The sequence below is a fragment of the Sus scrofa genome, chromosome 15 (genome assembly GCF_054392235.1).
Source record: "Sus scrofa isolate SSC_HxYL_T2T_F1_AM1 chromosome 15, Sscrofa_HxYL_maternal_Yorkshire_Landrace_v2.0, whole genome shotgun sequence".
Lineage (NCBI taxonomy): Eukaryota > Metazoa > Chordata > Mammalia > Artiodactyla > Suidae > Sus > Sus scrofa.
In genome coordinates this window covers 30,334,854-30,349,618 of record NC_139397.1, presented here as the reverse complement: position 1 = coordinate 30,349,618, position 14,765 = coordinate 30,334,854, and the positions used below count along the sequence as shown (strand labels likewise).

Here is a 14,765-nt window from a genome sequence, read left to right as displayed (position 1 = left end):
GAAAAAATGTGGATAATAAGTTCATAAGATTGTGAGCACTTAACGGGTTAATATATGAAAGTGCTTAGAAGTGCCAAAAAACTAATAAATATCATGCACATCTTAGCTACTAATATTGCCTTGTTGAACCATCAGAGAAGTGTTAATTATGTGGTATTCTAAGTGAAAATGCCTCGAGATTTGGGCTAAATTTGTGTTTGGACTGAATTCCAAAGTGGACATCAGAAACAGACTTAACTTTTTCTTTGATATTTAGTCTTTTTGTTAGTTTCTCTACATATACCTTCTTCCTAAAAGTTCCAAGTTTAGATCAGTTGAGTTTTTCCTCATCTTTAGATTGTTAACTTGAGGTCTAAATATGCTCCAAGAAAATTTACTTTAAAAAAGGGGGGGGGGGAGTTCCCTTTGTGACTCAGTGGTTAACGAATCTGACTAGGAACCATGAGGTTGCAGGTTCAATCCCTGGCCTTGCTTAGTCGGTTAAGGATCCAGGCGTTGCCGTGAGCTGTGGTGTAGGTTGCAGACGTGGCTCTGGCATAGGCCCGTGGCTATAGCTCTGATTCAACCCCTAGCCTGGGAACCTCCATATGCCACGGGAGCAGCCCAAGAAATGGCAAGAAGACAAAGAGAAAATTTACTTAAATATTTCCTTCCCATAGCTTTGTAAAATCCCTGTTAATTAGCTGTAGAAACATTGCATAGAAAAAGGTTTGAAACAGTATGTGTCATGTGGTCCCAGTTCATAAATAATATAAGTGGGTATGTATGTAGAAAAAATAAGGCAGCCATATATGCAACTAATTGTATATATTATAGCATATATATAATCACCTATACGTGATCGTTTTACAAAAATGGTAATGTGGAAATTGGCTTTTCCCTTTTTTTGTTTCAGATTTTCTTAGGTGAAAACCTATTTTATAATCAAGCTTTTTTCAAAGGTTATTTTGTAGGGGGGCAAATATATTTTTAATACCCTTTTTTTCTCCAGAAATGTTCAAATAAAACCTTCATTTCACCCTTTACATATTAGACGTAAAACAGTCCTGCTCTTATGAAGTGAACACTAATTACATGAAATCTGTGGTTCAGCTGCTGTGCAAATTTTTTTAAGGAGAGTTTTAATGACTGATCCATGAATTCCAGATTGAGGTGATTTATATTCATGGGATTGTTTCATTTTATTGAAAAGGCAGGAGTTCCCGTCATGGCTCAGTGGTTAACAAATCCGACTAGGAACCACGAAGCTGTGGGTTCAATCCCTGGCCTCTCTTAGTGGGTTAAGGATCTGGTGTTGCTATGAGCTGCGGTGTAGGTCCACAGACGTGGCTCAGATCCTGAGTTGCTATGGCTGTGGCATTATGCCGGTGGCTACAGCTCCAAATAGACCCCTAGCCTGGAAACTTCCATATGCTGCACGTGCAGCCCTAGAAAAGACAAAAAGACCAAAAAAAAAAAAAGAAAAGAAAAGAAAAGGCAAGTATATTTAACCTTATTATAAACATGTTACCTTAATTAGAGTTTTTGCTAACCAAAACCATTCACTAAACATGGACAGTGGGAAACTGACCATTCATTCTCAGCTTGTCATCACATGTTAAGGTCCTGATTTTGTGTAGAAGCATATATTATTTTGATTCCATTCTGTTAAGAATGTGTTTTTTTCCCATTGTTTATTTAGTAATTTTTGTTTTGTTTTTTAGGGCCAAACCCACAGCATACAGAGGTTCCCAAGCTAGGGATCAACTTGGAGCTACCGTTGCCGGCCTATGCCACAATAATGTGGGATCCGAGCCACCTCTACAACCAACACCACAGCCCATGGCAACGCCAGATCCTTAACCCACTGAGCGAGGCCAGGGATCAAACTCACAACCTCATGGTTCCTAGTCAGTTCGTTTCCACTGCGCCACAATGGGAACTCCTAGTAATTATCATTACTGAGTGCCCTTTTTTTTTTTGCTCATTTGTATGATAGCTGATATGAATATTTTTGGGTTTCTTTCCTAACAGGTTGGGTGGAGTGTTAAAAGGTTCTAACCCAGGAGTTATTCTCATGGCTCAGCAGCTAACAAACCCAAGTAGTGTCCATGAGGACATGGGTTCAATCCCTGGCCTCTCTCACTGGGTTGAGGATCCCATGTTGCCGTGAGCTGTGGTGGAGGTCACAGACGCAGCTTGGATACCATGTTGCTGTGGCTGTGGCATAGGCCAGTGGCTGCAGCTCTGATTAGATCCCTAGCCTGGGGCTTCCATATGCTGAGGGTGTGGCGCTATAAAAAGACAAATAAAAATGTTTCCAACCCTACAGGTTAAGGATACCATGTTGTCATTGCAGCATCTTGGTTCACTACTGTGGCTCAGGTTCAGTCCCTGGCCAAGGAACTTCCACATGCCATGGGCATAGCCAAAAAAATTTCCTGGAGTTCCCGTTGTGGCTCAGTGGTAACAAACCCAACTAGTATCCATGAAGATGCAGGTTTGATCCCTGGCTTTGCTCCGTAGGTTAAGGATACAGCATTGCTGTGAGCTGTGATGTAGGTTACAGGCACAACTTGGGTCCCTTGTGGCTGTGGCTTTGGCTGTGGCTATGGTGTAGGTAGGCAGCTCCAGCTCAGATTTGACCCCTAGCCTGGGAACTTCTAAATGCCCTAAGAAGACCAAAAAAAAAAATTTCCAACCCTGCTCTTAAAAGGCACATCATTCTTCCCCCCCCCCCCTTTTTTTTAATACCTGTCTGGTTTTAAGAGAGAAGAAATAAGGCAATGAACAAAAGGTTAACAAGAGAGCTTCTCAGGGAAGATGTTTTATTCTAAACTCTGACATCCTTATTTTTAATAGCTCCACTGTTATTTCAAAACATGTCCTCAGTTTGTTTATGCTACTTTTTTTTTTTTTTTTTTTAATGTCTGCACCTGTGGCATATGGAAGTTCCCAGGCCAGGGACTGAATCCTAGCCACAGCTATGACCTACACTGCAGCTACAGCAACACCAGATCCTTTAACCCACTGCAGTGGGCCAAGGATTGAACCCCAACACCTCCACATCGACCCGAGCTGCTGCAGTCAGATTCTTGGCAGGAATTCCTATTTATGCTACTTATGAATGAAGTAGTAATATTAGTTATTTTTCTATTTTCACTATATTTAAAGTCTGGAACCTCTTAGAAGTTCTCTTTTGAAATTTATTGGTGCAAATTTCATGATGTAGCCTCCCAGTGTCCCAGTATTAGCCACTATGTCATGGAATCTGTAGCTATTTATTGGAAACCTTTCTGTGTCAATTATTTTTTTCAAAAAGAAACAGCTGCAGTCAGAAGGCAAACAAGGTGGCTCTCCAAATACTGGCAAATTTAGATAAATAAAGGAAATCTTAGAACCACATTTACACGTAAATTGGCCTTTTTCCCCAAAGTTTTCTTTCGAGGTAGGCTGTAACTTTGAATTTTTTTTAATAAAATACAAAAATAATGTGGAAAGTATTTGAAGTTTCTTAGAGGGATGTGACTATTTAACTCAAGGTATTTAAGTCAGATTATGTTAGAGTAAGTTCTGCTAGGTGTCTGAATTTTTCTTTTAATTTTAGTTGACTGTAATTCTATCAAGTCCATTATAAGAAGTTACTTTCCCAGTCTGTAAATTTGAGCCCAAATTCTGACGCTACAGTAGATTTATGTGTGGATATGTGGGTGCTCAGAGATGGTATAGAGTATGAATTTGAAATACCTGCCATTTGAAAACTAAAAATAGTGTTGGATGTTAATTATTAGACTAAGGAGCAATAAGTTTCTTTATCTGTCTACAAATTTGAGTATTATAGGAATTTCAAAGGGAGAAATGTTTAGGAAATAGCATATTGTCAATGACTATATTACATATAAGGACTATAATATACATTTCTTTGTAAATCTAGATTGGTAAGAAGTTATTTGAAACATGACAATAAACACCTTTGCTGTATAAGTAGAATCATTTTATAAAACCCTTCACTATTAAAGATTCACTATAACTAGATTTTTACCTGATTTTTACTTTGTCTTTAATATGTTGCTGTTATATATTTTGTATTCATTTCCGTAGAGAAGGTTGATGCTAGAATTTATTCATTTATTGAGTCATTGAGGCTTCCAGGCAACTACAGTGACACTCTTGTCTACAATCAATACCTGATATGGGATCTTTGCCATTCCTGTTGCTTTAGGGATTAATAAAGATGGAAATGAAAACTAATATTTATAAGATAGCAAAATAGATTTACGGTGTTATCAGAGAATTCATCTCACTGGCCTTTAGTTGTGGAAATTTGTATAGGCAGTGCCATAGTTTATGTATGTAGGAACAGTTTAGATACCCCAAAGCTGAAGTTACTTAATTTATTTTTACCTTTTTTTACTTAAAAAAAGGGTTTTGTTTTAGTTTGCAGAAATTTATATGTCTTGAGCAAATTGGTTTACCTGAAAGAATCCTTCTAGAATCAGGAGACACATATAGTTCACACTCACTACTCTTAAACCATATCATTTGAATTCTTCATTAAATAACTAATAAATTCACTCAATAAAAGTATATTTATACTCAACTTACCACTTAAATAACCAACAGTACCTTCAGTTTAGGAAGAACTGTCCCTTAAGAGTTTGATTTGTGAGCTTCAAGCAGATTGCTTAATCTCTCTTAAGGACTGGTTTCTATGTTAAGTGATCTTAATAATATAGTAAGTAAATAATCTTAAAAATTGCTAAATAACTCTATTTTCTTGTGCTATAACATACTGATTTGTATCTTAGTGTGATTTTTCAAACATACAGCCATTTTATAAAAGTCATGGTGTCCTTCCCCGCCCATCCACCTCCACCCCCCATTATTTTTGGTCTCCAAAGGACCAGTTCTGCCACTACCAACTCACAGTACTAATTTTTTAACAAGAGACCCTGCATTTTGCTTTTGTTCTGGGCCCCACAAATTCATGTAGCTAGTCCTGGTCCACAGAAACTATTTGTCATAACAGATTGTAATACACACTGAATAGTAAATGTCTGTATGAACCAACTCTTTGGGCCTATAAATTTCCTCAACTGCACAGGAAATCTTTGTACACAAATTTTATTTGAATGTGTTATTTTTGGGGTGTGGGCAATTTAGCTTACTTGGGTTACCTGCATAGTAAACCTTTGAGAGAATAGCTTTCATAATAGAGGGTTTTTGAGATTTGCTGTTTAAACACAATTCTGTCATTTTAGAATGCAGTGTACTTGCTTAAAAAAAAGAAACATACTGCTAGTGAAATAAACTAAAAGCAGGATTTAACTCACTGTGCCGTTACAGGTTATCAAGTCATGCCCAACCAGCAGCAGAACTACCAAGGACTAGTTGGAGTTCAGCAACCCCAGAGTCAGAGCCTAGTAGGCGGCCAGCCCAGTAGCATTGGAAATCAGATTCAAGGAGTGGTCATCCCCTATCCTTCAGTGCCATCATATCAGGTATGTGGTCAGTCTCACCCACATTGGATAGAGGTGATTTTTGAATAAATTAAGTGTATAGCTACATTCTTCTCCTTTTAGTATGGGGAAAACACTTAGGTGATAAATAACTTCATAGTCTTAAGAGTTTTATTGGTCATTGAAGCTTTGTTGTGTTCTCATTTTATTGTATTATTCATTTACCTCATTAATTTTTAGGAAAAAACATCTGAACCACATTAATACTAAGAAGTAACTTTTTCTGGCATTGTTTGTTTCCAACTACATAATATATGGACAAATGTCTTAATCTGTTCTTCAGCTCCTTAGAAAGTCTCTTGAGGAGAGAGTGAAATAGAGGGCCATAGGGGTGGAGGTGGGTACATGAAATAGAGTATAGATTATAATTCAGTATTTATAGAATACAGAAGAAAACAATTTCCCGTACTGGAACTGACTTTTTTCCCCAGGTCAATCCCAAAAAGGAATAGTATGTCACGTGTTGAAAATGTCACAGATTTTAATTTATAGTTTTAAAGTGGAAATACCTATTTCTTAACTCAGATTTTTTCAGTATACTGTGGCACATTTTCAGAAATTTGTTTTACCTTCCTTTACCTTTCTGGAATAAAGTGCAAGTGGATTTGTTTTATTCACTCATTATTTCCCGTAACTGAGTCTGATGTTAAGAAATCCAAAGACTGTTTCCATTTATCGCAACAAGATGAAAACAATCTATTTGGGACAATGAATGTACATGTATTTCATCTAAACACCAATCAGCAAATTGGTGATAGTATACAGACCAATAACTGAAGGACTCATGAAACATAGCCATGAACAGATTAGGGATTTCACACAGAAGTCTTCTAGAAAGATACAGACCTTTAACTCTTAAAAAGAAATTATGGGTCTAAATTAGTTAAGAAGACATTCTGAGGGTGGGGAAGAATGTGAGCAAAGGAAGTAGCATATTTTGTGTGATCCCAGAAAATTGTAATTAAAATGTGGAATTGTCAAGGACTTTTGAGCACTAAGACTATATCTCTTTCAAAGCCCCTTGATAAATAGAAAGCAACTAAGGAAAAAAGCACTTACATCATGAAACTAGATTTTACATCTTTCTTTTCTTTCACATCCTTCATGCTTGTTACTCCTTATCCTTCTTGCTTAAGGCTGGGCACATTAGGCTGCCTATTCCCTACTTCTCTGTAGCTAGACATTAGTGAGAATCCCTGCCAGGCCAGGAGCTCTCCCTTCTCAAGGAATCCTGGTCATACTGATCTAGTATGTCAGGCATCTGTTAGATGCTCAGCACTGTGTAAACACAATCTGCTTTGAAATATAAGTTGAAAATAAATTACATCCTTGTTAATGTACTTTTTAAAAACAGAGCAAAGGGAGTTCTCTGGTGGCTCAGCAGGTTAAGAATCCAGCATTATCACTGCTGTGGCTCTGGTTACTGCTATGGCACAGGTTTAATCCTTAGCTCGGGAACTTCCACGTGTCATGGGCTTGGCCAAAAAAAAAAAAAAAAAAAAAAAAAGGAATTACATACTGGAAATGTTTCAGAGCTAAAACAGTTACTATAATTTCTATAACATGGTCTCTACAAGTTATAGATTATTTTCTCATGGTATTTCATGTTATTCTCCCACTTGGGATAAATGGTTATGAGAAGTATTGCTCTGATGAGCAATGAATGACAGCTTTCTTTATGCTTACTACCACATTTAGGTAAATAAGCCAGGTTCATCTAAAAAATAAGTCACTTCCACATGCCGCAGTTGTGGCCAAAATAATAAAATAGATTTTTTTTTTTTTTTTTTTTTTTTTTTTTTTTTTTTTTTTTTAGGGTCGCACCTGTGGCATATTGAATTTCCCAGGCTAGGGGTCCACCTGCATCCTCATGTATTCTAGTTGGGCCTGTTACCAATGATCCACAGTGGGAACTTCCATAAAATAAATTTTTTAAAAAATAAAGAATGAATTAAAAAAATTGAACCAGAAAAGTCATCTCAGTAGAGTGTATTCTGCTGAACATGCTCAAGTATTGCTTCCTCTCTTTTGGTACTTCAGTTTTTTTTCTTTACCACTAGTTACAAATTTATTCTGTAGCTTGAGTCATCTAGATTGAGCTGTGTCATTTTCCCTAGATCTGCCTTGCATATATACTTATATTCAGCTGTTAATAATACTCTCAAAATGTTACACTGCTTCCGTAGACAGAAGGACTGAAATATATTGTGTCATACAGAATTGGATAAATCAAACCAATAACTTTATGTACAATAATCGAGTCAAATTGAAAGTAACTAATACTACTATATATTTTAATATTACTCATATTACTGTATATTTAGAAAGGACTAGTTGCATTTCAGAAATATGTTATATAGGCAAGACTTAGAAGTTAATCATTACTTAAAATCACAGAGCCCAGGTATAGGTAATCATGAAGTGGTTCTAGAACTAAGGCTGTGGACCCAGTAGGCATGGAAGTACCCTCTTAGATTGTTAGACTTGATGTAATAATATCCATAAAGTTCTTAGAACAGAAGCTGAACATGGTAGTTACTTAGTAATGTTAGCCTTTATTGTCCTCACTGTCACTACTGTTATTGCTGCTACTGTTGTTGACATCATCATCATCAGAAGCTTTTACATGGGCTTTATTTACCAAAATCAGTATAATGCAACTGTAATGTAGCACATTTGTAGATTATGAAACTATTATGCCTATGTGGTTTCTATTTTAGAAACTATAGAAATTAGAGAATTGAATCCATTGTGTTCATACAGTTTCTGTGTAGATAATGATGAAAACAGAAAATTGAAAGATCCACATCCATCCTATGTGCTAGATCTGTAGATGGAGGTAATAGAGAGAATATGCCTCCTGAGGTGGAGGTGGCATCCCATTTTTGCAAATAATGAACTCTAGAGCCTCAGCAGAGTTAAGTCATTTGCCTGTAGTAAAGTGATGGAGTCCTTATCATATCTGTGTATCTCAAACTCCAACGCTCACACTTTTTGTGATCCAGTGTATCTCACCAGTACCATAGGTTTTACTTTGCTGTACCTGAGGTAGATTGTTTTACTCTTTCCATGTCAAATGGTCATCCTTATTTGGGAGCAGTTTCTTTTTAAAAATAACTTCTATTTGGGGACCCAAGTCATAGCTTTTTTTAATAATCTAATGCACCTAGCCTACTCTACTGTTGATAAATGCTATCCAAAAACCATAGCCAGGTGAAAAAAACATAAGAAGTAAAGTAGTGGAATTCCCTGGTGGCTCAGCAGGTTAAGGATCTGATGTAGTCACTGCTGTGGGGCGAGTTTGATCCCTGGCCCAGGGGAGTTCTGAATGCGGCAGGTGTGGCCAAAAAAAGAAAGAAAGGAAGTAGTAGTACTGTAACTAACTTATAAGAACAACCTATTGGCAGTTTGAGCTTATTCCTAACTGCTCATACTTAGAAAGTTTATAGAGGTTAGGGACATTGACATTTGCAAGGTTTTGAAGAATTTTTTTCACTTTGTCTTTCAAATTTTAGGTTTCACTGCCTCAAGTTTCTCAAGGAATTGCCCATCAGACTTATCAACAGCCTGTTATGTTCCCTAATCAGCCTAATCAAGGATCTATGCCCACAGCAGGAATGCCAGTTTACTATAGTGTCATTCCACCTGGCCAACAAAATAATTTAAGGTGAGTATGAATAAGAAGCCTAGTCCTATAGCTCCTCATTGTTTATTAGGACTGTGGTCTGTTCCTAATTTTTAAGTTGCCTAAGGGGCATTACCTGAAATCATTCTTTAATATAGAATAGAAAAACTACAATACAATCTATTTTTCTAGTGTTTCTTCTAACAAAATCAGTATAAGCAAAGCATTTTATATGTAAAGGAGAGTCAGATTTTCTCTCATATGCCTGAAAGTAGTAGACCAGTCTCCTTTTATTCACCCAAATGGAATAATAGTTCCTTAATGCATCTGTAGATCTTGCAGTTTAGAGTGTTTATGTATTAGTATTTAAGGTTTTTGTAAGAATTTAGAGAGAATGTATTTCCTGTATATAACCTGGGCAGCAAAATATCTTGCTAGACTATTTCAGGCCCTGGAGAGCTCCTTTTTCTTCAGTAAGAGGAGGGAGGCATATGAGAATCAAATGAAAGTAAGCATGAAGTATTCCATTAGCTACTTAAGTTGAAAGAACAGAAGTGTCTCTGATAAACCTAATGTGTGTTAAAAAAAATAGTAATCTTCCTTTGACTTGGGTGCTTTTGGTCTCTTGTTCAGGATGTGTTATAGTCTTTATTTATTCTCATGACATTTCTGTAAGGGTGCCAGAGGAGCCTTGGTTGCTCTTCTTAGCAAGGGGTCTGAGGTTATAATTATTGATAAAGGTTGTCAACGAGTTAAGGTTACAGATGTTATTTATTTGTGAATAAGGGATTGTAATACTTGCCTCATTGAATCTGCTAGGGAAAACAGGCACTTGGCTCTCTCTCACTCTCTTTTTTTTTTTTTCCCTGTTAGAAACACACACATACACACCTAAGGAACTCACATATTTCCTCCTCTCTGTGGCTGCCACAAATTGAAAAGACCCAGGCTTTTTAAACAAGTTGAATGTGAATCTCACAGGCAGCTTTGGAGTTTTATATTATGATGTGCTCCAGCTCTTTTATTTATCTGAAAGAAAATTACCAAAGGAATCTTTCCTAGGTAGGACAGAGGCTATGAGAAATAGGCGTTATTTGTGTATTAGTTACTTCTGTAGACCTACATGCTGTATAGAGGGCCTTTTGTGAGGGAAGAAGATCAAGCCTAAAAGAAACTTTAAAAGGTGACTTTAGACTTTAAAACATATTCAGGAGTTCCCGTCGTGGCGCAGTGGTTAACGAATCCGACTAGGAACCATAAGGTTGCGGGTTCAGTCCCTGGCCTTGGTCAGTGGGTTAATGATCCGGTGTTGCCGTGAGCTGTGGTGTAGGTTTGCAGACGCGGCTCGGATCCCGCGTTGCTGTGGCTCTGGCATAGGCTGGTGGCTACAGCTCCGATTAGACCCCTAGCCTGGGAACCTCCATATGCCGCGGGAGCGGCCCAAAGAAATAGCAAAAAGACAAAAAAATAAAATAAAACATATTCATGTTTGTTAAATCTTTCAGTCTGTTGAAATACAAAAGGTTTTGTTTGCTTGACTTGGAGGGACCTGGAGTGTGTATCAAGGTGAGAGGGGACAATTCTGTATCCCTTCTACTTTCAGCCCTATTTTAAGCATAATGGCAGAATCCAAAAGCTGTCTAGTAGATGCTGGTGACTACACCTTGGAAAGAACTGTACTTAATTTTTGTCCCTGGGCCAGCTTGGCCTGAGGATTACTTGAAAGCACGGTATTTAAAAGGTTTCCCCACAACGTCCCTCCAACTTGAATCTTGAGATTGTCTTTGGAATTACTCCTAGTTTAGGGCTGTGACATAGCTGAGGTAGATAAATTTGAAAGAAACTAGCTACAAGTTGATAGTACTGATTGGTTACCTTGTAACAAACTGGCACTGATCTATTCCAACTACAGATTACCAGTGTGAGAAATAGGATGGGTTGCACATAAAGCAGAAATACTTATCCTGTTTCTTTTAAGAGTAGTTATTTGGTAGGACGTCAAGTCATGTACAGAATTAATTAAGGATCCCTTTGGGTGAAAAAAAAAATCTGTAAGTAATGACATTTTTCAGAATGTAACAGCATTCTTTATAGAATGTCTTTTTTTTCTGAGCAGTATTTAATAAACAAAATTGCCATAATGTTTTAGATTTCCAACTTTGAAAGATCAGCTGTTGGCATTTATTATTAATCAAGTCACTGAGTTACCATCTAAGGGCCAATATATAGGGACCATTCCTTCATAATTCCAGATTTACTAGCTTGTATAAATTATATTTTATCATACATATTCTAGTGTATTTACATGTACAGCAGAGGTTTGTCTGAATACCCAAGCACCCAGAACAGCTCTTGCCTCAGAGTAGAAGATTGCTAAATCCATACTGAAGGAATACACTTCTTCCACGTCAAAGACCAGCTCTGCTTATATTTATTTGCTCAGATATGAAATTCTCATGTACCGTATTAGCCTTAAATATTACTTTATTTCTGTAACCTCTGCATACTTTTCAGTTTTTTCATTTGTTTTCTTAAAGTACAAAATAATGTTGACACAAGTGAAGCAATCAATGCAAAGATGTACATGTAAAAGGAAAGCTAACCATCATGCCCTATTCTGCCCCCACCTCCAGGTAGCCACTGCCTTCTGTCACATTAGTCTCCTGCCCATACAGACATGCACGCATGTGTTAGAACTGGTTGGTAGGTTCTAATGAAATAGACATTATCTTGCTTTTTTTTCCCCTTGATATATTCACATCAGTTTAGTAAGTATTAGTCTAAAACATGCTGGGTTCTTTTAGTTTTCTTTCACAAACCTACTTTTGTTTCAATGGGATCATGTCATCTAGGCAGTTGTCGATGATGGTTACGACCTCCTCCTCTCGTCCCACTCCTTCCACCTGAATTATCCCACACAGGCGTATGCTGGGTAACCCATGTTTCTATCCTGGTTTGTGTCCTTTCTCACTTTTCTCCTTGGGGCTAATCGTGTCCTGACATGGGTATGGAAACATAAGATAAATTAACACAGTGAAATGTAGTTTATACTTTAACATATAAATTAGTCTACAGCTATGGTTTATACAACCGTATTATGTCTGACAAGTGAGAGAATTTAGTCCATTCAAAGGTGGTCATATAACTTCTGCCCACTTGCGTCTGTTTATTTTACCACGCTGTACTTGCTGGTCATTCTTCTGCCATTTTCTGAGAAGTCCAAATGTGTGCTATATTCCTTGAGGCTCTTCATCATGGAATCTCATATATCTGATACAGGGCATGAAATGCCAAAATTAGTTGTTGTTTTTGTTGTTGTTGTTTTTGCTTTTTAGGTCCACACCCACAGTATATGGAGGTTCCCAGGCTAGGGGTCCAGTCAGAGCTACAGCTGCCGGCCTACACCACAGCCACAGCAACACGGGATCCAAGCCAAGTCTGCGACCTACACCACAGCTCACAGCAATACCGGATCCTTAACCCACTGAGCGAGGCCAGGGATCAAACCGCAACATCATGGTTCCTAGTTGGATTTGTTTCTGCTGTGCCACAACAGGAACTCCCTAAATTAGCTGTTATTTAAATTTATTTTTTTATAGCCACACCCTTGCCATATAGAAATTCCTGGGCCAGTGATTGAATCTGAGCTTATGCCACAGCTGCAACACCAAATCCTTTATCCCACTTCTCAAATCTGAATCTCCTTAGCAACCCTAGGCACCACAGCCATATTCCTAACCCACTCCACCACAATAGCAATTCCGAAATTAGCTACATTTTTAGATAACTGAATCTTGTGCCACCTGGCATTTGTTATCAAGTGTCATGATATGGTTAGAAAGAACATGGGATTCAAAATCAAACCTGACTTCAAGTCTGTGTGATTTTTTTAGGTAAGTTACTTAGTCTTTTTGTACTTTTCTCATTGCAAAATAGTAATTCCTCACTATAAAGGCTTACAGAATGTATTAACAATATGAGTTCATATTGTTACTGAGCTTTAATCATTTCCACTGCTAAAGCCTGCTTGGTCTTATTAGGAAAGCATGAAGTTCAAGAAAAGAGTGTAAATTGTGTTGTCTATAGCCTTTATTTTTCAGAATACCAGAAAGTTTGTTTTTCTCTCTAATATCCAGAAAGAATTTACCTATTTAAATATATTTAGATATGGAAGAAAAGTAGGAAATAGTCTTTGTCCTTGGAGTGCTATAGTTTTTATGGGAAGTCAAAGCTAGACGTAGGAAGCAATTAGAAAGACATGCAAAATGAATATAAGAGGGATAACCTGAGAATATAAAAGAACAAAATATTTATAGATACTAAGCATCTTGCTGATCAAATGGTATTTGACTTGGTAGATCCCCGGTGGCCCAGCAATTAGGGATTCGCCATTGTCACTGCTGTGGCATGGGTTCAATCCCTGGTCTGAGAAGTTCTGCATGCTGTCGGCGTGCCCCAATAAAAAAACGGTATATACCCTAGCATTATATTTTGCGCCCTTTCTATTTGGTCAGCATTTTGTTCACCTTCAGTTTCATTTATACTAAAATGGTGTTTTTATCACAAGAAAGCTTAGAAATGCAAATAAAAGCTTTCTTCCAAAAAATTTTTCTTGCCCAAAGTTTTTACATTCCTAGAACCTTGTCTGTCCTCACAGTGTCCTTTTGAAAAAGACATGTCCATCTACAGCCATACCACCCTGAACACACCCAATCTCATTTGGAAAAGACATGTCCTTATTTTTAGTGTATGTATAGACTATGAAATACAAAAAGAGGTTAACCAAATAATTTAACCCAAGGACCTGAACTCTTCTTTCCTGATTTCTGGCACCCTACTTTATTAACATGTCTATCAGTAAGTCCTAATCTTTGCAGCATGTTAGAATCACCTGTGGAGCTTTTTTATGGTTTCAGTAAGAACCTCTAGCCCTCTATATTCTTATTTTATTGGTCTGGGCCTGAGCTTAAGTTGGAACATCATTACTTTTTTAAAGCCTTCCAGGTAATTCTTCTGCCAACAAAAGTTGAGACTCACTGACCTATGCTAAGCACCCCTATAGGTTTTTTTGTTTTGTTTGCGGGGGGTTGTCTTTTTAGGGCTCCACCTGAAGCATATGAAGGTTCCCAGGCTAGGGGTCAAATTGGAGCTACAGCTGCTGGCCTACGCCACAGCCACAGTAACCCCAGATCCCAGCCGTGTCTGCAGCCTATACCACAATTCACAGCAACACGAGTGACCAAGGCCAGGGATCGAACCTGTGTCCTCATGAAAACTAGTCAGATTTGTTTCTGCTGAGCCACAACAGGAACTCCTTTTTTTAACCCGTTAGATTTCAGCTATGCGCAAGTCGCCGTAACCCAGTAATATTTTACACATTTGCCAAAAAGTCATAATGTCTGTCATTATTACTGAATTTTTATCCAATACCCAGTGTCCTAAGGTAAAACTAGGTAAATTCTTCCATACCAAAAAGTATAATAAATCTCAATTTGTTCCATGGGAAAAAGCATCTTAAACTCTAAATTAATAGGATCCCAATCCAAGGCACTCTTGTTTTTACTATAGCATTACCGGATTGTAAGAGTTCTAAGAGTTCCTGCTGTGGCGAAGTGGATTAGGAATCTGACTGCAGAAGCTCG

At 37.6% G+C, this 14,765-nt stretch overlaps 1 protein-coding gene across 50 annotated transcripts in view; it reads left to right on the top strand.

Moving 5' to 3' along the window:
• Positions 1-14,765, top strand: part of R3HDM1 (R3H domain containing 1) — a 183,054-nt gene that overhangs the window by 145,902 nt on the left and 22,387 nt on the right. For all 50 annotated transcript variants that reach the window (XM_021075247.2, XM_021075246.2, XM_021075241.2 and 47 more), the window contains 2 exons: positions 5,326-5,480; positions 9,014-9,165. In XM_021075247.2, the coding sequence (XP_020930906.1) occupies positions 5,326-5,480; positions 9,014-9,165 (307 nt within the window). The remainder of the gene's footprint in view (positions 1-5,325; positions 5,481-9,013; positions 9,166-14,765) is intronic.